This window comes from Malurus melanocephalus, unplaced genomic scaffold, assembly GCF_030028575.1.
Source record: "Malurus melanocephalus ecotype Western Australia unplaced genomic scaffold, MMel_1.1 scaffold_413, whole genome shotgun sequence".
Lineage (NCBI taxonomy): Eukaryota > Metazoa > Chordata > Aves > Passeriformes > Maluridae > Malurus > Malurus melanocephalus.
This window is the reverse complement of record NW_026623645.1, coordinates 211,219-235,099: the sequence shown is the minus strand read 5'-3', so window position 1 is coordinate 235,099 and position 23,881 is coordinate 211,219. Positions and strand designations below refer to the sequence as shown.

General features: G+C 41.3%; 1 protein-coding gene across 3 annotated transcripts in view; it reads right to left on the bottom strand.

Annotated features, from left to right (window-relative positions):
* The window catches only part of ARHGAP24 (Rho GTPase activating protein 24), a 183,241-nt gene that overhangs the window by 19,239 nt on the left and 140,121 nt on the right, over positions 1-23,881 (bottom strand). For 2 of the 3 annotated variants that reach the window (XM_057379633.1, XM_057379635.1), the window contains one exon: positions 11,010-11,132. In XM_057379633.1, coding sequence (XP_057235616.1) covers positions 11,010-11,132 — 123 coding nt within the window. Of the gene's footprint in view, positions 1-6,848; positions 8,161-11,009; positions 11,133-23,881 lie in introns of those variants that run through there. The other variant, XM_057379634.1, reaches the window with a different exon arrangement.

Here is a 23,881-nt window from a genome sequence, read left to right as displayed (position 1 = left end):
AATAATAAATTTTGTGTATGAAAAGAAGTTCAACGAAAGTTGAAATATGTCAGATGAACTGCAGAAAACCTGMATTTGTCCTTAAGCACAGAAAAACATGGAGGTTTTTTGACAGAATTCATTTCAACCCTGATCTGAGGGTATCATTGCCACCACTGGAACACCAGCTACTCTTTATAGCTTATTTTGCCTCTCCTTTCAGAGTGCAGAGCAGCACAATAATGTTCAAGGCATGTCATYTGTGCTGGAAGCCCTCTCTTGAGACCACCACTTGCTGAACAGTACTGGACTGAAGCAAAGCAATTCAATTTCTATAAATAGCAAGACAATAAATAGTTCCAAGGCAGTCACGATCAGAAATTAAAGACCAAATGACTACTTCACTTTTGCAATGACGTACACTATAAAGCAAAAAAAAAAAATAAGGCAGCAAATTGTGCTCTTCACTAAGCACACAGCTCCTGCTGGTTTAAAAACATACACCAAGAAAAACAGAGGTATTTTGGTTTACTTTTTCAAAAAATAGCCCAAAATTGAGCTAGACAGCTTTTGATTTTGACCTAAAAACTTAATTCACCCATAGGTTACAATTCAGATCAAAGCATCCATCCAGGTAGCCTCTAATGCATACATTTTTCCTTGAACAGAAAGGTAACTTACACCTCAGCTGCAGGTGGGACAGTTGCCTTGCAAATGCTCAAGGAYGTAGGGCAAGAATCAATTCAACCATACTGAATGTCTGGGGCTTGTAATTAAAAGCAATTATTTTTCTTGYAGCAGATGAAATAACTGGAGAGAATAACTGATGTCCTGCTAAGACGTCCAGAGAATCTCTGAGATGCAGAGCAGTGTATTTTGTGATTTCCATGGTACCCACAATCATGGATGCCAAAACCAGCAGTAGGTAAGGAGAATGAACATCACACAATCACTCTTTAKTAGCTCTCTTYTTTTYWAATGYTGTACAAAGCCCAAAGCCCAACAAYAAGCAGTTAAAGAAGGAATTTTTGAAATTTCAAGAGTGAGTCAAGCTTAAAAGAATACTGACTGACACAGCACCCATGAAGTTCAGGTCCTGCAGGCTGGCAGAGGAGTTAAGAATGCTAAGCATGTTTTCTTGATTATTCCATACCTTCCTAGCTTTCTACAAGCTGACTGTGGGGAGGGGAGGAATATTAATTCAATTTGGGTTTCCTGTATTTGTCCAAGTGTTGCAGCTGGTCAAAACAAAGAAAATCCTCGAGTCCTTCCATTTGCCACACCCTCCTCAGAGTAGTGGAATTAAGGAGGAAGATCTAMTGACAGTCAGTTAAAGAATCTGTGTGATTATGGGAGTCTGGGGATTTCAAAGTCATTCTTAATATATGAAAAGGTTGCTGTTCAGTGTCCCCCAGTTTGTCCCTTCTCCTGGCAGAACAAGCCTTGCTTTCTCTGCCTCTCCTCAAAGGRCATGTGTTCTAGCTCCTCAACACCTTAGTCATCCTTTGCTCAACTCCCCTTAATATCATCTCCACCTCCTGGTTTTGTTCGTTAAAGGATACAACATTTGGAATATGGCTGAAAAAATGTTAAGAAGAGGAAGTTAATCACTTTCCTCCTTCTGCTAGCTCTGCTCCTGCTGACATTGCCCAGACTGCTGTCAAATCTTTCCTGCTGCCAGGTCCACTGCTGGCTGATGTCCAGCTTATTGTCACCCAGGGCACCCTGGTCCKTTCCCCAGAGCTGTTTCCTTGGGGTTATTCCTTCTTAGGTGCAGGACTTGGCCATCATATTCTAGTTYGCCCTACAGCCTGAGCTTCCTTGCAAGAGCCCATGCAATCTCCTGGTTTCAAACACAAGGCTTTTTGCCTCTTCTCGAACAAAATATGATAGGATATTCCAGTGATACAATTACAATGTATGTATAATTACAACTCATGCACAATGACAGCAAAATTAGTATGAATAAGCTTTGTCCTGCTGGTCATACCTTCCTCTCATCAAAGTTACCTTTCTTTAACCAGTAATGTGCATATTGCAGCTTGTATCTGCACTAGAGASTAAGTTCTTAGATCTACCAGAATGCTTTAAACCTCCTATTAGTAATGACAATGCAGTCAAAACATATCACTTTCTATGAATACATTTTTTGGATGCTGCCTATTTTTTAGTTAATTTTAAAATTGGTTTTCAAAGCATATCTAACAGATAATGAATAAAATCAGAATAAGGGCATTTTGTGCAGTGGGAGCAAACAACCTTTCCTATATTACCATAAATTGCTGATGCACCACAACACAAAATGTACTGAAAATAAGTGACAACCATTAAGCACTGAGATGGATGTCTGTAACTAGAATTAAACACTGTTTTCAATTTCTTTAGCATTGGAATTAATCTCAGGCAGGCTTGGGTTGGTGTCAAGGTGTAGGCTGAACTTCTCCAGAGCAAGCATTTCTGCCATCTAACCAATGTAGAACACAGGCAGCACTCGGCCAAGACAGGAATCAGTCATGATACGCTTGCACAAACATTGATTCGAAGTTACAGAATTGCTGATGCCTTATGGCGAAGGTACTCTGTTGCCAGAAGTGGCAGAAATGTGACAACTCTGCTTCCACATCMCATTGCCACAGCTTTYACCTGGCTCAGCATCCTTCTGCTGTCTGCTGGGTAAGGTGCACCTTCTTCCACTGCCCCTCTTGAATGTTTTTATCTCCTCTAATGCCACATCTATTACAGAGATACTGGAGATGAGCAGGTTACCAGCATTAAGAGGTTGACTATTAGGAAGCAAAGGCAATGCTGTGAAGAACTGCAGTTCCATAATGTTTGGCAGAGAAAATGATGAACACTAACACCTACTTTACAAGGTGCACTACTTGCACCTCCTTTACAAAGAAGAAAGGAAAAGACAGTCCAGGTTATGGWCATTAGAACATAACCAAAATATTYRAGATAATCTCAAATGCTGTTTCTTAACAGTAGATTTCCACTACAGCAACTAAACAAGAACATCTCTGTTGAAGAAGGAAATAAAARAGAGCCCTCATAACTCATGCTGTAATCCAAACTCAAGTGGTCCTCCTTAATCTCAATGTCTCCAAAATTCAGAAAYGCACAGATGCACAAGAGCTGACCTGTGGTTTGGTTTATCCTTGGGATAGGGTGCCAGAGGAGAAACAAATCAACAAGAAACCATGAGATTCAGAATAGCATTGGCTTGGCTTCCCCACAGCTGGTGGAAAGCAGGGAAATSTACAGGATCCAGTTCTGACCAGTCACTAGATTTAATCAGCAGAACTGCTTTTTCAGAGAGCCCTTGCAGGTCCGTAAAGCTAYATCCAATTAAGCCAAGATCACGCATAACATCAAAGAGGAAAATCACATGCTAGWAAAGGGCATGTTGAGCAGTTACTCATTAACTAGAACATTCCCGTTGCAGAAGTTTTGTAAACATTTTGAGAAACTCGATTTCCATGCTTAACAGATACCCAGAAACCTTACGGAAAACACTCCAGTTCTATATGCAAATTCTGCATGTGTCTTCTCAAGAGCTGTGGAAGCACTGCRGTTATTTTTCATGGTACATAATCACAGTTAGAGCATAGCTTTAAAATCTAAGAATGCTGTTAGTCAATGATTTCCTCAGCATCCAAATGAACGCAGGCAGGGGTCACATCGAAAGCTTACCGACTTCTCATTCAGGAGGAAAAAAGGCGAAAAATCTAGGTGGCCATTCTACCACCTTGCTCCATAAGGAACGGCTTGAAATAAGGAACATCTCAAAAAAGCCCACCTGCCACTCTAGATCTACCTCAGCACACACACACAGTGAGCCAGAAGGTTTCAGACAGCAAAAAGCACTGAGGGCTGATGTTTTCATAGATGGCCCACGTCTGCACACGTGTTCTCCGAACATGCAGCAAAGGATCCTGGTGTTTCCAAAACAACTTCTGGTTTCATGGGCTGTACTGATCAGAAAGGGTCAGTTAAGGTCGAAGCAACTGATCTCAGCTTAGAATGTGGATGTGAATTTTAAACAGCTCTCAATTCTTCATCAGTAATTCATTGACAGAAAATAACAGATCAGATGAATGGCTTTCAACTGCAGGGCTGGGAACAAAAGTCCTGGAATAACACAAAGAAGTGGCTATCATGGCCACATATCACCCAACATGAGGGTTTCAATTATTATTTCCCGTTAGCTTTCTGCTTAGATGTTCCCCAGCAGTAACTGCTGTTTTGAGTGGATCAAAGACAGGGAGTATTTACTTCTTCTCTACAGAATTTTACAACGTACAGGAGAGGAAAAATCCCACCAACACCAGTGACAGCAGAATCCTGCCAGAGTCATTTTTTTCTTTTCAAGCTTTCTCCCAACCCCACAGTCAGTGTGATGCTGGCAGCAGAGAAGGCAAGATAAACTCCCACCCTGGAGTTTAAAACATTTGCACACCCCAGCAACTTTCTAAGGAAAAACAACCCTGAAATAGGAGCATAACTAGATACAGGGAAGGAAAGGAGACAATTTTGAAACCRTCACCAGGAACTTGTCACAGATGATCAAGTCAGAGTCTGCACTGTCAGAGTCTGGCCACAGCCAATGCCACCTCCTTCTCCACAGCTCTGCCTACCTAAATTCACCACATTATTGAATACTCTCACCCCTGCATGCCTACCTCAGATACTGCTTTCTCTACTGACCCCACATGCTTTCTGTGGAGGCTCCTGTGGTGCTATTTAAACAGAGAACATCTTCTCCAAGTTGGAATTTAAAGATGCTTGGCTCTGTCTCTGTTCAGATGCTGCCCTCTGAGCACTAACTTCTCCCATGACATGACTCCCAAACAAGTCTGCCATCTAAATTTTTTGGTGCCAAGCACAATGGAACTTTGATCTGTATTTCCAGGAGGGGTTCTATACCTGGTATCATTGGTGAAGATGATGATGTCATGATTCTGTTGTGTTTCTTCCCATGAGTAGTCAATGGTTTTCCCCWCTGATTTTATCTTCTGCATCATACTGCACAGCTTAGAACTAACTGATCTGCTTTATCCAAGTATGGATTAGGTTTGCAGAAGGCTAGTTGTACCCTTTTTTATATTTAGGTATACAAGTTGCGAGTTAAGTTGTCATTCAGTAAACCAATTAATAAGACAAGCTTAGTTAGCCTAATGTGCCAGTGCAACCACARTAAAGGCTTGACTAAGTCCAGTTAATGTTCATCTTTCTGTTGACTTCAGTGGGACATGGACCTAGTTAAATATACGCCCTAGCATTCTGCAGCTCTGATCTAGGGGCCTTGACAAAAAATGTGTGCAAGAAAACATCTGAAACAAATTTTACATTAAAGAAAAGCAAATTAGCAGCATCACCTCCCTCACTCTGTCCTCTGCCCCAAGCACTGCTGCTTCACTGGGAGTTTTRGACATGGAGAGTTTCTGTATGAGAACATATGGGGGAAGAATCAACAGCTGAAGCTCTTCTTGGAGCAGCTAAGACACAAAGGCAGCTGTCTGCAAAATTATCAGTTAATCCTTTATTGAACTTCCAAACATTTCTCAAATAGTTAAGGGTATAAAGGGAGCACAGGCAGCTCCAATTCACACCGACACCTTGAAATGCAATACACATGCACATCCTCCTGGCCAGCCTCCAGCAGGACTGAACTCCAGCAGCCAAGTGCCTTGGGGAGGGGGGTACAGGGGCAAACAGCTCCCAGTGCTATCTCAGCTGGCAGGTGAGAGCTGATCTCTGCAGCAGTTCTGCAGCGAGCCCCTCACTGGCTGCGATTCTTCRTTCCAAGACATCGCCCCTCACTGCCTGCCTGCCAACCCTCGAAAGCAATGATGTCACTACATCCCTGCTGAGGCTTCGGAGCAAAGAGCTGYGTGGTCTTGCAAAAGGGTAAATGGCAGCACAGAGGAACAGCTGAGGCTTGGGAGCAGGAGAAGCTGGTGACAGAATTTGTATAAGCCCTGTGTCAAATAATGCTTTGTGCTTCAGAAAAGCATGTCAATTAGCCCTTGCACTCAGATTTCTCAGTCCAACAGAGCTTTTAAAAAAGCATTAATATCCTCTTCTTCCCCCACACAAAGTTTTAGTCCTTGTCATGGAAACAGTTTCTCCCTACCTATCCCAAGTGCAGAGCACCTTACCATCACTTGTCCCGTCTCTGTCTCAGACATGTGTTTCCCACTGACATATGACATCCAGCCTCCTCTTTGCCCTCTTTCCCCCAGTACTGTCACACTCTGCTTCAACAGGAATATGTGCAATGCAGAACAAAACTGGCTATAAAGCTCTATATGCAGCAGGTGAAAAGGCAAATGCAGGCTGCAGGGCAGCACGATGAAGTGGCAATGCAGCACTTGCACCAGGACAGTGCATTGTAGAGCTACACTCCATTCCATCAGAAACCTCTGAAACCAAGGACCCAGGTTCCTGCAGATGAACATTTATCACCTTCCTTTGCTCCCTCTCTTCTCCCTCCCTCCTCCCACACTGACAAAATGCAAATATAAACTCTTTTTTCCTGATGCTCTGCCAAATAGGCAACTCAGAGCATCTCAGGTCTGATTCCCTCAGTGCTCTCACTCAATTCTGCTCAGAGGCACTGCAATAATCTTGTCTCATTCCACCTCATTCCTGCATTCATGGGCTATTATGTAGAGACAGTATCCGCTGGCAAGCTACAAACAAATGAACAAAGGAGTAAATAAATCATTCGTGGAATGTTGTCATCTGCATTGTTTARTGCCCTTTGTTTCGGTGCTCTCATCTGCCCCTGCTCACAGAGCCCCCTTGACTTCTCAGAAGCCGTGGCTTCAGCAGCAAAGCAGAACACAAGGACAGAACAGACCTACCTTTGCGGAAACTAAAACACCGCTTAATTCTCCTATAAGTAGTTTTAGGAATGAAGGGAGCTGCTGCTAAGGCACCTGGGCTGCGCACTCCAGCATTTCTGTCTTCAGGCATCATACAGGCCAGAGCCACCACGTCCCTCCAAAGCTCTCCTTCACCAGCAGCATCCAGACGAAACACAACTGCTCATCGTTACTGACTGCTGAGGAGTTTCTGTAACAGTGTATTTTCCTCTGGAGATAGGAGATTTGTGTCTTCTAGATCTTGGGTAGGGCTTGAAATTACTCTGATGTTCTCTTCCCTGCTTCAGTTTTGCTTTGGGGAACAATTTCYTTCCATCAATTTCCTTTCGTTTCTTTTATTTCCTGCGGTGAGACAACTGCCTATTATGCAATGTCACAACAAAAGAGTTTCAGAAAAAAAGATGTATCTTCCATTCAAACAGAAGTGCCTGYACAGATGGAGGGGGAGAAAGACCTCTTCCTCCCAGCTGGAACAGGAGGCTGAGTGGCAGAGACTCTAATTCCACAGCAAAAGCTCAGCACCGTGYGGTGTGCAAGGGGAAAGAGAAGAACAATACCAAAAAGGCCACGGAAGAATCCTCCAGGATACAACACTCCTCGCTGGCACGCTTTCTTTCTGCAACTGAGAAGCAAAAACAACAGTCTCTTCGCCCGAAAGGCTCTTCGTCCCCACCAGAYTGCTCTCAAAAGTCCTTTTATACAGCCAGCTCCTCGTGTGATGCTCTCGTGGGCTTCTCGCTTGTTTTATTGCCTTCCAAGTAGCAGGAGCTCTCCCGGGAGAGGCGCGTCAGATGCGGCAGCGGCGCATCCTCGCTGGCAGGATCCCGGGAGCAGGGAGGAATCGGTGCTTGCGGCGGGGGATGCTCGCCCGCCGGCCCCGGGGCCGTGCCGCTGTCTGCGGGAGCAGCAGGTGCGGGGAGGACGCGGCCGAGCAGCCGCAGCGCTCCTCTGTGTCTCCTCGGGTGACTTTGAGTTGACTTCAGGCGCCTGTCATGTGCGGCGGCTGCGAAAGCGAGCAGGCTGTGCCTGGCTCCTGCAGGAGGTGCCAGACCTTACACTGCTGCCCCTGCTAAAATGCTCATGCTCCTTCTTGTCGCTTACTCCCTCCCCTCCTTAGTTGCAGGCTCTGTAAAAAATTGCCTTTTTAATCTAATCAGGAAGGGAATTTCATGTGCAAACAGGCATTATATGCCCTGCCTCATTTACATTTATTTTCCCTTTCAGATTTTTTTTTCCATGGTCACCTTATTCTTTCGGTGCAAAAAACACCGTTTCTGATGAGCTTAGCAGATTCCCACCTGCCCCCCTCCCACCTTCTCTTTCTAGCACAGGTTAACAAATAACAATTTAATGATATGGTTAATCATTTACAGAGCTCCYTGCTCTGGTACCAGGAGTCCTCTGCCACTGCCAGACAAACTTTAAATATTAGTGGCTCACCAACGCTTGTACACATCTGCTGCACACACACACACACAACACACATACACACAGAGCTTACTGACAATGCTTAGAAGAACCAGAAAATTCACATGTAACTCAAAGAGGCACTTGACTTGTATGACAACAGGCTATTGTGGTTTACCATTAAATACTGAAATTTAGGAAGCTGATATAAAACTAGTATTTTGATCAATGAGCTGTCAGAAATAATGTGTAGCAAGTAATTATTTTTTTACTGGCTAGTCATCATCATGTGATTACAACTTTCCTGTATCTTTTTTACAGCTAATACATAAAACCATTTTTAACTTCAGCAGCTACAGCTCATAAAGGCAGGCTCTTATGGTATCTTAAGACAGAAATGCCTGTCTTAAGAAGGGTCAGACTGTTGCAGCAGCTGTAGCAACATTCACGYAGCAAAGAATAATAAAAATACGAGTGTGTCTGGACAGTCATAATTACAGAACWGTTAACAGGATTTCTTTATACTTGCTAAGATAGCTCTGACTATCAAGTTGTTAATAAAATGGAGGACAAGTTGGAAATTCGGTTCTTAATGGTAACACATCCCATGATACTGCCTTTGCCTTGTTATCACAGTCAAACCTTCTCTATGAACACTACACCTTAAATTATGTTCCATCTATTCTCGTGTTTTCTAGGGAGTTAACTGTTTGCTTCCTAATACAAACAACCCTGAATCATTATTCTTGCTCAAGACACCCAAAAGCAAGAACAGGAACATACTTTTAAGTGTTTTACTATACATGTACTGAAAAGGTAATGCAAGGATTGCACCTCTCTAGTTTTATGGAAATCAGCAAGCAAAATCCTCAGTGAGGTACTTCCCTCAGTAACTGCATTAAACATTCCTGCAACAATGATGGTGTCCTGAGAATTTTCTTGGTGGCTGGAAGGATTCCCAGCTGCAAATCAGAAATAGYTCTTGCCCTATAAAAGCAAATGAGGAGCTGGTGAAGAAAGCACAGGGTCAGGACTTGGGAGATTTGGTTTCTATTTGTAGCTCTGTGCACGGACTTGGGCTAGAATTTAGTTTCACCTAATCACAGCTCCCTGCCTGTGACATGTAGAGACTTCTCCACTWGCAGAAGAACAGCAAGGCTGCCTTTCCTTATTATCTGCCACAGAAAGATAGTGTGGTGTAGGAAGCCAAGTGCAAAAATCCACTAAGATACTCTTTGAAAAATCCACTTCCTGCTAAGCTCTTAAATTTATGACTGCCACTGCAGCTTATGCTGCCACTGTACTGGAGCAGGAGAACACTGAGGAGCTCAACATGAGGCTTGCTTTGCAAAGAGAAAGCTGGGGATGGGTAATCTTTGTGCTATATAAAACCCCAGGTTTCTTCCCTAGCCTAATACAGAGGACTGCACCTCATACTTTCCCAAACCAACTCCATATACCTGTAGCAGTTCACGCCTTTAAGACAAACCTTTCACTTTGTGAGTTTTGGGGTTTTTTTTTGTATAGGTGGTTTGGTTTTTTTTTAAGATTCTAATACCTACATTCCCAGATTCAGGACTGCACCATCTTATTTAAGGTCTGAAGGGCAAGATGCCAGCGAGATGACTGCTTTGCACCATCTTTCCAAGGCACATTTCCCCAAGAGAAGCCAAGGAAAAGACAGTCATGTTTCAGAGATGCCAGGCAGGCCCTAGCTGAACAAGTCCCTCAGTGCAGCCCAYCAGTGAGGCCACTCCTACACATCCTCTGATCTGAATAAAGCACAAAGATGGGTGGCTTACAAGGAAAGTTGTTTTTTTTTAATGGTAGTTTCCTTCAGTCTCTCCTTTTCCCTCCTTTGGTCTATCTGGCAGTTGAGAAAAAGTAATTTGAAGTCATCAGAGTTTTCAGTGATAAGTGCATTTCTTGGTTATGAAACAGCACAGACAATCCTGCCCTTGTGACTTTTCCAGCAACCTGCAGACCAGACCAACAATGTGATACAATACAGGCAGTTTTGCACTGTAGAAAAATATTTCTRTCCCCAGACATAGATTTGAGAGCTTCAAGGAACAGTCTGATTAACATGCAGACATTTTGTGCAAGTGTATCAATCACRCTCGTATTATAATAGACGTGATCACCAGAATAGTAATGCTGAAAATTATTGTAATAATTTGCAGCCCATTCAACATCTCATAAGCTCTCATAAGAGAGCTTTTTAAAAAGACAGCTAGATTCCCAACAATAAATTTGGGGCCARTACTACTGAAATCATGGGAGATGCCAATCAAATTCCTATACTGTTAGTGCTAATATTCTGAGGCACAGCTTTATATAATACYATTACTGGTCTTAGCTGTCACTGTCAGGAGAATCACTGACAGCTTTTCGAACAGGCATTTAAGAAACACATGGATGGTTTTTCAGCTGGTGACCAAAGGAATTACCCTGCCTCTCCCTGCAGGAAAGCTGATTTCATACAAGACCAATCTTCTGTGAAAACTTGTCTGTGAAAACTTCCCCTCACACTACCATGTGCTATCCTCATCAAGGGAAGTGATTCCAGACAGTTCAAAGTCTTTTAATTGAGCCCTCTGCATGGAAACATGTTTACTTCCATTTTTCTGGAAGGATCTAGACCATTGTCCACTTCAGAACTGTGGCTGTGAGTGAGATAACAGAAGAATCCCTGTGTATCTGTGAGCACTGCATGTTCCCTGMGTGACTCACCTCCTCCGAACGGTGCCCATATAACCCTGCGGATGGATTTCACCCAATCCTCCATGTCATTCTGCGTGCTCGCCATGAGCAGGTAGGTCTCATGRTTTGCTGTCATCCGCTCTCGGTCTCCTCCTGCAAGAGAAGATGATTGCACTTAGAAAGCCTTTTGCTTCCATGGCCAGCCAAGCTCCTGCCAGTCTGGCTGCTGGCAGCACGAGCAGCCGCTCCATAGCAAGCAGACATGGATACTGTGCAGTGCAGCACTTGCTGTCAGACGTGGCATGAATAGAAGAKCCTGTAAGTACATTCCCCATGAGACAGTGAGAAGCTGTCATGCTTCCAAAAGGAAATGAGAGGATAAATGTCATCAGTAAACAAAAACAGCCCCATGCTGTTCCAAGAACCACAGGGGCCTGCACTAATCTGTAACTTGACACACGCACTGGAAATTTTGAAGCAGTTACTGTACCACGAGAGAGAATAAATGCAGAGACAGATAAGGGTGCTTTGAACAAGTGGGGATGACTCCATTCTTATTTCCAGGAACACACTGTGCCACATTCACAGCAATAACACTTGATACACCCAAGTGTTGCTGTGACTCTCTAAGGAGAAGGCAGATGACACGGTACAACCCACTGCCTTGGACTGGTCTGATGAGGATTAGATTAAAGGGAACACACTGCTTTTTTATCCTTTATTTAAAGGATGGGCCCACACTAAGAAGGTCAAAACCAGAACCTGACTTGCCACAGCTCCATGTTTTCAGGATAGTAGTAGTGCTTCACCTCCCTTCTAAAAGGTACTATGTAAGAGCACGTGGGGATTCAAACCACCTTTCCAGCACTGCAAAATGCAAATCCTTCCAAAAAAGAATGGCATTTTTAAGCCCTTTCACAGAGCCAAGGGCAGGCRTACGTGCTTCACACACAAATGCAGTGCACCCAGAAATCCTGTCAACCCTGTGTTCGCCTCTTTCCAGCTTCTTACATTCCCATTTTTTATCCTAGTCATATCTAAAGTAAATATCTCTGTTCATTACAGCAGGAATACTGCTCCTGGAAAAGTGCCATGCTTAGTGCTGGGTGTTGAAACAGCTAGATTTCCAACGAGAAATTTCTTAAGGGCTAGAAAAYCCTGGCACAAGTACTCTGAATTAACCTACTCCTATAGACCAYGTTTTACATAATTAGGACATACAACTTAAATGAAACTTGATGAATGGAAAAGCCAGACACAGGCAGATTCTACTGAAAACTTAATTCTTATGTTTGCCTCATTATTCAAAACTTAAATTTGAACTTGGAGGTAATCAGAGACTYTGGTTTTCTACAGTCAAAAGACAGCCATTCATATACCATATATTCCCCAAAAAGGCATCCACACAAGTAATGCAACAATCTGAACTCAACTCATTTTAGACTATACCACAGTTTAAAAGTCTAAAGAGTACGACTTGTTTTTTTCTAGTAAAGACTATTTTCAGTTTACTTAAAGTGGCCAATTTTATAAAACGTCTGGAATTCTCACCCTGAAAAGACCAAAAAATAAAGATACAAGCATAAAATTTCTATATTGTCACAGCTATTAAATACAGAAGTAGTAAATAGAGTAATAAATAGAGAAAAATCTCACACCACAGTTGAGTTTTTTCTGTAGCTTATAAAAACTGAAAAAAAAATTTATCGTATCATACTGCACTGTAGCTCTTTTTCATTTCAATGGGCTAGGATCCTGCAAGGTGCCACACAAAAAAAGAACAAAAAAACATGCATCAACATAATACGTATCAAATCCAGGAGTAAAAAAAAAGTGATGATCTGATTTTTTCACTAAAGAGACAACAAAAAAGATGACATGTGATGGTCCTCCTCTCATGTGCTGCCAGATTGATCCATATTCTTTTAATAGCCTGCAAATGTAAATTCAACAGATTACGTAATATTTGCTTGGCAGATTATGTAGTATGTACCGAGTTACCATGTTATGACAAATTGGAGGGTGTTYTCCAGATAGAGTGGATTAATCCCAGAAGTCTAGCTAGTTTATTTACAGTGTGAATTCCAGAGCAGTATTTTAGCTCAGGTAAACACCCAGTCACAGCCAATACACAATCAGCCTGATTTTGCAGAGAAGGAAAGCATAATGTTTCGTTATTACCTTGTTAGGAAAAAGCAAAGCTTTCCTTACAGAAGGAGCTTCATCACTATATAGCAATTCTGGGTCTACTTTGTAATTCAAATCTCTTTCTTTCACAGYACAATACTGGATCTTGCAGGGTTTTCCTACTTGTGTGTTAGTGTGGTTATTATTCATTAACCAAAGCCTCACTAAAAGATTTTTTTTGAGATACAATAGCACTGGCATTTGTTTTACTGMAAATGTTAATTTTTAGTGAGACTATATTTTAAATGCAAAATCAACGKGATAGACAAGAAGAAATGACCATGATTTGGGAAAGAAGGCACCTCACATTAGAAAAACAAAAACAGAATTAGAAGGACTTTTCTGAATCTTCAGCAGGACCGCAGGACAGTTGTGAAAGACCTTTAGAATATCCACTTGTATTTTTTTTTCCTTTTAATACTTTTAAATGCAGCATGAGCAGACCACAATCTCCAAAAATCAGACATCTATTCATACCACAGAAACCAGTACTAAGTACACCAACTTGAAAATGGTGCTCAGCATGAAGTGCACTGCAGCTGTGAATCCGCGTTCCTTTCCTCAGGCACACCATAATCTATTTTACCTATATTGTTTCATAGYTTCAGATTATGCCTTCTCAAATTTCCTTGCCTGCATATGCAGTCCAAGAAATGCCTGAGCTCGTGTAATGTGGCCTGGTTGTGAACAACCAACTCAAGGGGCTGGAATGTGAACCCCACTTTTTTCCCCATCTTTTTCCCTTTGTTACTTTGCAGGTGTCACAGGAGCTGGAAGGAGCAGAACCCAACCTACCTGACCAAAGCAGCTGACTCTGGCATGTCCGAGATGAAAGCTGTTTACACAACTGATGTGTATATCCTGTATACTCCAACCTCCAAAATGGCCGAAAGTAATTAATTGGATCTACACTGTTTGGGGCTCAATACCACAATGTACTATAGTGTTACTCCTGTAGCCCTAACCAGACTTTAATCTGCTTTATTTTCTTGGCACAGCAGAAATGAACTCCTATTTAATGAAGGAATCTATCCATAACAGTGCTCAGGAGTGCTCYATCCTGCTTGCTCAGGAGCTCACTGACCCACAGACTGATGCTGCTGGTACCTCCAGCACCAGTGAGGGATTTTAAGAACTCTTCCCAGCATCTAGAGAAAAAAAACCCAATCAAAAACTACAATTAAAATACAGAGAGGCCAATTCCTGCASTGATCCACTCTTCAGGGGAAAAGAGAGGCACCAGGGCTGCACTGGTGATGCAGCACCATAGCTCACACTCAAGAGAGCGGGACTGTAGTGAAGGGGGATTGCATCCTGACATAACAGGCTCAACAGCTCTGCAGCTTCTTATTGCCCATCCATTAAAGGAGAAGGCACARATATTCTGGCATTCAGTCCTGAAAGGTGTTTTTACCACTTTGTAGACTCTTCTGGTTTAACTCAACACCCTTTCTTTACCTGGATGTATCCAGGCTGAACTCTGAACGAAATATTGCCTTTGTCCTTTTGAAAGCATCGTGGGTTTCTTGTGAACAGTGGTTCCAKCATTCTTGAGAATGGAATGCAAAAGGATTAAATTCATACCAACTGTTTAAGAGAGAATTTTCTCCCAGGAGGAACATCAAAACACTACGAGTAATCCGATTTTTCTGAGCTGAGAATGTCATGGCCAACCTCACAAGAACATTCACATTCCAACCAAAAAAAAAAAAGGTAAAATAAAACTGGGGACCAATTTCAAAGCGAAACAGTTTCCTACTCCCTTGTGCATTTCTCTTAGCCACAGCTTCTGAAACCCTTACTCTCAGCTTGGGAACTGAAAGAAAATGAAAGGCAGACCAGCCTTACAACAAAACCCACTGGGTTTTCTTCAGAAACATCCTCCTGCTTGGATGCTTTGTATTTGTTTTTCCAAATATATTTTTTCCAAAGAAAAATGCTAAGTAGTAAAATGCCRGCCTTCTGATGCTTCAGATGAATACACTAAACGCACTTCCATACTGTAGTCAAACAAACTCCTGGCTACTCATCACCTCACAGCATGCTTTTCTCTGTTCAGGTGGATGATAGGACTATAGTTCATCATTCCTGATCAGGACTCCAGTTAGTATTTCCTCACAAGCAAAACAGTAATTATGATAAAATTCATGGCTCTTCCACTATACTTTGCATTCTTAAATTTCTCCCTTTGCTGCAAATGAACTGCACACTAATTGCCATATTTAAKCTATATCTCTACCAAAATCCACATGAGTTTCCTTCCTAAACTTTTATTTTAAAGCATTTGTATTCAGGCATTTTAATCTGAATCAGAAATCATCTGCAAGTTGTGGAGATGTAATAGARTATCAGAGAACAAGATGAATAACATTATTCTCCTTTTTCTTTGCCTAATGAAGCTCCTTGTTTAAGAACAAAACAGGAATTACGATTACCCAACCTCAACAGTAAAACAACATTAACCAGTGTTGCTTTAAAGCAGAAATCTGATGTGACAGAGTGATGAGCTACAGTTCAAATTCACATGTCTGTCTTCAACATACCAACACTGGAAAACATGGCATCCATTTATCCCCAAACGAGATAAAAAACTCTATCACAGCTGTTAAACTTATCATCATGCCCAACTTTAACGAAATATAAGGACTCTTCTGCTGGCCACTGTYTCTGTTCATAAAGCCTGTATACCTTGAGTCTCACAAAAACCACATGTGGGTATCTGGGTGATATGGGTTCCTGAATTGAGCTGATATGGGACAATTTATCCTTCAAACTGCCATGGAACTGGTAGATGAGTTTAAACACTAAAATGTTTTGTGTTCATTCCAGCTGGGTCAGTGGCAAAACCTAACTGCAAAAAGCTTGCTCAGAGAACAGGCTGAGCAAAGCCAAATGAAGGAGCTAAGCTTCAGAATGTAATTGTATTTTAATGAGATTTTAATGTCTTATTGGGTCCAGGGTTCAATTAAGAACTTTTCTTCATAAGAAGTGACAATCTGTGTTGAAGGCTTAGCAACTGCTGCATCTCACATGATCAATCTGAAGAACAGAAAGAGATGAAGCTGCGTGAAATCTGTTTAAGACTTTTTCCTGTGTTATTTGTTTATTTGTAACTCTTAAAAGCTTCTTTATTCTGCTCATGCCTGGTAATTGCTCCTGTTCTTCTGGGCGGTGTAAAACTTGACCAAGAATTTACAGCCTCCCCTCKTAGTTCATCCACGGTGAAGAAAGAAGTACATAGCCAAAGTTCAAGTCACTGCCCTCTTCACTACAAAACAGAAGGTAAACTGGAGAATCAAGTTCTTAATGAATGTGCAAATCTCGTGTCATCAGAACACTGCACAGTTGTGTTACCCKTAAAGCCTTGATGACAGGTAACAGCCTGGGCTGAGTGAGATATACAAACTACAATTCCAACTACAATTTCCCAGGACTGTTCTGTCCACTGTTCCTGTTTTCTAGAACTGGATAAATGACTCAAGGTTGCTTAGTCTTCTAAAAGGACACAGATCAGGCTGGAGAAATCTGTATCACCTATGTGCCTTAACTGACTAATGCTCCCACCACTAAAAAATCTCATCTTTGAAATACAAAGTTATCAAAATCACCATTTTTACTACCAAACCACATCAGGTGCACTATTTAATTTCTCTCTTTACAAGGAACTGAAATGCTTTCCTAGAAAGGGAACAAGTCAATAATGAAGATACTGCCTTTTAAATATAAATTTCAGTTGCTCATATCCAGCCAATTTTTTGCATTAATAATCTTCAACAGCAGTTTTCTGCACTACGGGTGTATTCTTTTGAAAGGGACATAAGAAAGATGCTTCCTGCATAAAGGCTGCAGCCTAATTTAAGTGCTAAATGGCAAAAGACTGCTAGCRTAAGTACATTGCCTGGTGGGCATTGTGCTCTAGCACTATTTCTTGACTTGCAGAATGCCTGGAAGACTGCAGGGCTTTTTCAACAGAATGAGCTGCTTTCATTCAGCACTGAACCAGCTGCTTTTGGATACCTCAAATCAGGCTCAGGAAATGGATTCCTCATGTGTAAYACAATGAACACTCCATACAGGTAGGTCCCTCCTGTTCTGCAGGGCAGCACCATGAGTCTGTAAGAGTAAGTTTAGTGTTTTGCACAGTAAMAGCAAAAAGCAGTGCCATATTTAAGCACTTTGTGTATTGCATAGCTGTAATTATTGCTTAAATACTTGAGCAAAAACCGGCGATGCTTGCTCATCAGCAGTTATAATTGTGTGAGAAAAACATCATTAATGAGGAAAAGAGATGTGAATTCAAATCATGGCTTGTACAATATAAGAGCTCAGATTTTTTCAGAGCACTTTAATCTATTCATGCATGTCTCATTCTTYCCCCCTACTTTTGCCGCCCTTCCTTTCCTCCTAGTTTGAACTTCTGCTATTCTTCAAACAGATTTCACAGTTCTCCACCTCATCCTCAGCCACCTATCTCAAGTGGTACTGATTTTGTTGAGTCTGTTCATCATACCCTTTCCTGTCACTAAGATGTTGGTGCCAGCACAGTTCACTTTTGTACTTGCCCTTTCCCTGTGCCATCCTCACTTGAAAAACTTCTTGCTCAGGGCGCACCACTCGGAGCATTTTGTTYACAGGTTTTAACAGAAGTCCATCAAGCCGTGTAGACCCCATCACAGCTCCACACTTCACCAGCCCCCGAGCACACATCTCTGCCTTCCCAGTCAATCAGTACCAGGGAAGTCAGAGGCAGGCTTCTTTTGTCTTACTGTTTATAGYTTTCAGCTTTCCAAAATTTCACTATGTTGTCAGCATTGTTGTGATAAAAAAAAGCAGTCAAAACTTCGCATTTGCTTTTCTACTGTTGTCCTTTTCAGCTGTTTCAAGAGTTGCTGGTAACATTTTCTGCATCCATTATTGATTCCACTTTATTTATGTAGCTCTGTGAGACCACACAACAGCAAAAAAATGTGAGGTTTACTTTTTTTCCAGCCATTCCAGAAATTCTCAGAAGCAGATGGATAAGAGAAGAAAGGTCAGATTTACAGTATGCAAGTCATACTTTTATAGAAATTACTCCAGTGTAGTTAGACTCACAGAATCATAGAATATCCTGAGATGGAAAGGAACCACAAAGATCATCAAGTCCAACTCCTCGTTCTACACAGGAGAACACACAAAATCACACTATTTATCTTAAAGAGTTGTCCAAATGCATCCTGTACTCTGCCATGTACAAATGGATGTACAAATGCATCTGTACATCCTCTACAGGTTTGGTGCTGTGACCACTTCCCTGGGGACCCTGTTTCAGTGCCCAAACACCCTCTGGGTGAAGAACCTTTTCCTGATATCCAACCTAAACCTCCCCTAACACAGCTTAATGCCCTTCCCTCAGGTCCTGTCAGTGGACACCAGACTAAAAGAGACAAATTAACTGAAAACACCTTAAACACATGCTCTGACACTAACATGAAACTCAGAAAACATTCTGACAAAGCACGTACTGTAACTTTGCCTGGTCTTGACAAACTATTAYACCCAGTGCATGGAAGCAGAGAAATAATTTAGTGAATCCACAAAGACTCATGATMACTTCTCAAGAAGGCTTCTCACTCCTTGCCTCTTGCAATGGAATTTCATGTGCGATTTGGGTTCTTTTGTTTTTTTGGTTTATTTTTTTTTAAGAGGAAGATGGGAAAAATATAAATAAACAAACCCCCAGAGACTGGCCATAAGAAATCTACTCCTCTATATCCTTCCTTACTACCTGGTCTTGAGACATATAAAATATTGATTCAGTCAGAGAAAAAAAAATAGCATGCCAGGCTTGTCTATATAAATATACAGTGCTATTACAGAGCCCTCTTTTCAAAACTTCAACCATAAAGAGCTTTCCTCTGAAATTTTGAGCCCAAGAAGGTAAAAATAAAGCAGTTTTGCCTAATGTCATAAACTATTAAAAGCCTACTGTGGCTTTTTTAGTTAAAACTTCTACACACAAAAGATTAAACTGTCAGGGCTTGTTTCCTGGGGACAAAGACAAAGAGAGATTTGATTTCTGAACAATAGCTTGGTTCCCATCAGGCAGAACATTTTTGTGACCTCCTAGAATAAACAGYGCAGAAAGAAGAACATGAGTTTTTCAATGATCTGTGAATGGAGGAGTTTGAGGGCCACATAATGTCAAACATTASTGGTAGTGCAAGAATTCGTGGATGACTTCACTGTTACCTGTTGTAACTAATTTAGTCTAAGAGAAAAGCATAAATTCAAATTATTACAGCAATTTATTTTCTCTGCCCTACATGACACATCTTGAAGATAAGTTGCTGTCATCTGAGAATATGAACCTTCCTTGAAGTATCTCAAGCTRGACACCAAAATGACCATCATGTTATTTGAAATTTGGCTGATCTCCAAGTTGACTATAGAGAACATGATCTGCAAACATATATTGATCTCTGCTTCTATGGAGAGAGGGGAAAAAGCCCCATGCATTTGCTGGTGTAGTCACAGTCAAACATGTAGAAAGATGCTTTGAAAGAATTTGACTGTGAGGACTCTGCTTTGGAAAAAAAACGAGACCTTGGAGCTATTACTGCTGGAGAAATGACTGCCCTGTGCTACTAAATTCTTTCTTTGCTCTTCAGCCTCTCATCATGAATTGCACTGAAGTGCAAACACTCAGCCTGAAATGGATTTTTCTGAAAGGTCAGGTCCACAGCACATATTTGTATGGCATTTGATCCAGCAGGAAATTAAAACTTCTGATGATTTCAAGAAAGGAAGGATCAATMCCTGAATGGAAGTCCTCAAGGGTAAATTCATCCAGGGACTGGCAGGATTTACCTATATACACAATGACATGTGAGCAGGTTGCAAACCAGCGTGCCAGGATGTCACAGCAAGGTTGTCCTTAGAGACTAACAAGAACAACATTCAAAGCACATGCTCCCTTCAGCTCTCAGCATCTACTCATTAAGCTCTCCGTTCCTCATGAATATGGAAAGTCTTGAGCCTTCAGCAGATAAAAACCGAGATGCTCTTTCATCAGTCTAAACGTGCTCTTGTGTGCACAACACAAGGTRGGGAATTAACTCAGTACAAAACAGCTAAATTCATGTGGTATTTCTTCAGCCAAAAAGAACATTTATCAGGAGATATTCATCCAGTATCCCAGGACAGTGAATTGTGGCTAAGCCCTAACTTGAGACGGTCTTAAAAATTCTGTCACATACAGTGGCCTATGGCCACTGCTGACAAGCAGAGTGATCTGCCCCAAACACAGAACGCATTGCATGCCTTCTAATTTTATAGACAATTATTTTGTAAGCAGACAAAAAAGATAATGTCTTTCCAACAGTTTCCAAGAAAAGCAGTTCCACTTCTCCATCAGGAACTGACCATCCTCCTCCCTACTTCTGGATGTGATGCTTTGCAGCTTGCACTGAGTTAGGTTCAAACATAGAAATACTTCATTTCTCCAGAGAGCAGCCAGTCCTTTTAGCTCATATCTGACTTCAAATTCAATCACAGATTARAATAATAGCTCTTTGTAGCATAGGTACAAACAAAAAGATGCAAATATCCTAAATGAGCAAGTATATATTATGCATACATGTAATTTTATTGAAGCACCACTTATTTAATAATGCAAATTCATGTTTTAGCAGTTCAGTAAATAAATCAAGAATAAGTTATTCAATAAAGCATGTGGGCTAATTGACGTRTGCCAAAAACAATTACCTAATACAATGTTATGTCTCAGCATACTATCCAAAGTAGCAGGAGATTTYAGTCATCAGTTCAGGGAACCATCTCCGGGAACACTGTGCCTCTTAGCACTATTTTGGTATATCAATTCAATATTGACTCAAACCAAAGTGTGCTGCTTAATAAATTATCAGCTCAACCTTCCAGTCCTTTAGACATTTCAGTCTCTGAAATGTCAAATTCAAGCACAGCTTTCATGTGGAAAGAACCATCAAATACCAGTTATCTGCCAAGCACAAACAGCTTAGTGTTCTAAGCAACAGAGCAGGATGAACAGAAACCTCATTTTAGCCTTGTTCTGTTATATTTATGACACAGACATGTTCATAATATGGTCTGCATTTCCCCTCTCCTTCATGAGCACAGAGTGATCCCAGAGTGAATTTACTTCTAATCTGGGTAGCACTATACCTTTGTCTTGACAGCTGGAGCCCATATACCACAAAATGCTTTCTTCCATAAAATCACCTGGGTCTAATTTCTGGCAGAGTGCACAAACAGAAAGTGCTTGCAAGGGGAAACCCAGCTCATTTTGAAGTAGTCCTTTTTAAAGGACATTATACAGTGAGTACCCACAAACAATTTCCTTGTTAAGAAGTATTAGTAAATCTATTAACTGAATAATCTGCAATTAATTAGAAAAAGTTATTCAAGACACTTGATTTTTCTACTAGGAAAGAAACAAAGACTTCTTATGGTAAAGTCATGACAGCGCATGACAAACCTGAGAGGTTACCAGYAGGCATTTCTGATTTTGGCACACAATTACTGGCAAGTTTCTGTACATCAGTGAAGGGATTCWAAGTCTGACAACTGGAATGGCAACAAAAATCCATCACTGACAGCCTGGACAACAACAATGCATTAACCAACAAAGCCACGCACTCAGAAGACATTAGCTAATACTGAAGAGACAGCATCTATCCTCCAGGTAATCACTGCCCTCTCAAGAAACRCAAAGCCTTAATCCAGAGAAAGTTATAAGCTTAGGGTAAGGAYCCRGTGATGACATATAAATACCTACTAYTGRCAAAACTGGAGACGGGAATTTAACAGCCATCGGTTTCTTTGAAAAATTCACTGTTTGTAACCACCAAGTGCACTGTAAATTGAGGCCACTCTATAGAAACTAGTACAACTTTCTGATGTCCTCACAAAACAACAGAAGAGCAAGCTAATGTCAGCTGGAAGTTAAACAAAGAAATTTCACTGAAGTTTATCAAGCTTCTCTAACTACACTGAAATCCACAAAATTGTTGAATACCAAGTTATGGTCTCTTGACAGATTSTTTAAAATTCTGCCTGATGCTCAGACTAAATTTAAACATTCAAAAGAAAGGTAATTCATTCACTGTCAGGTTACCATTCACTAAGGATATTATTTCCACATGGATTGCATTGAATATTTTTTTGGCTGAGTGTGCTGAACATGGACACAGCAAGCAAGCAAYTGACCCTAAACCATGCAGCACATAAGGCAGTAGAATTTTTAAACTAACAGGAACAAAAAAAAAAGTATGGTAAAACAGAAATCATTAAGAGAGAAATATTTGCCAATGAGATTACTAAATCCATCACCAAGATTCACCACCTATTTAAAAAATAGAGGCAACTGTAGGATCCCGTATCATTCTGTACATGGAAGCTGCCAAACCCTGTGATCTTCTGGAAAGGCAACTCTGGTATCTTAAAAAGACTCTCAGTATCAGCAGCACAGCCTGAACTGGCGAGTATCACAAAGTCTGGGAGAGAGCCAGCTCTTGTAAGATTTCCCACATTAAGTCTTCTGACAGAGACACAAACTCTGATGCTTATCCAAGCTGAACTGCTGAGTTGCTCTGGAGTGTACCCAGGCACTTACCATGGAGAGAGAGGGAGGCTGCYCCCAAGAGCAGGGTGTGTTTAGGTGGCACAGCCAAAGCAGAGGAAAAATCCCAGGTAAGCCTAACACAGCACTTTAACTTATTTCTTCAAGTACTTTATGGTATAGCCAGCAGCTGCCAGACAACTTCCCCATCATACTGGAAGTGGAGCTGCTTCTCCCACATGCCACAGAATCTACTCACATTTTGTGGCCAATCTATCAGACACAAAGCAATTAGCCCCAGTTTGAGACCATTTCCCCCTGGAGTYTTCTCTCCAAAAATGAAGCTTAATATTGGTTTATGCACTCACACAGAGTTAAATTCTAATTCTACCTTGTCCAAAGCCAGCAATAATAACCGTACAGCASCCTTAGAACAGTCTGTGTAAACAAATGTCTGCTCCTACACAGACATGGAGTGTGACCAGTCTCATCAAACTCTTTCTGAAGGGCTGCTCTGTCAGTGCTGGGGGATGCAGAAGTGCTTTCCTACATACCAGCATCTGCTTAGGTTTTCAAAATGAAAACTGAAGGAGAGCAAAGGAAAATACTTGAAAGAGGATGCTTAGATGAGACCCAACCATGTRTTGGTGCTCACATTGCAAATTCCATTTCCTTTCAAAGAATTCCTCTTCAAAACATCTCTGTGATCCTTTGCAAACATTACCTCCCCATCACTTTCCACTGTCAAGAAAGTAAATTGGATACAAAGTCACTTTGAATGTTCAAATATTTAAGCAAATTCCCTGGAACTGTGTTCTCTGTGTTTCCTCCTGTGATTATTCTACTGTAAAAACATTTATTGATCACAAGCTGAACAGGAACACASTTTCTATCACACATGCTACATTTTGAAGTTAAAAGCACAAAATTCACAGGAGAACCTTTTATTCAGTAATAAAGTCTTACAGGAAGAAAAACTAAAGTTGATTATGGCTAATTAAACTGGGAAGGAGACTAAAAGTTACTACAACTTAATTTTTGCAGATCGACAGATGGTCACATCCAGTTAATCTCATCATGTTCCTTACATATTAAATACAACATCAGCCGATGCCTTGCATTGCAAATTACTCTG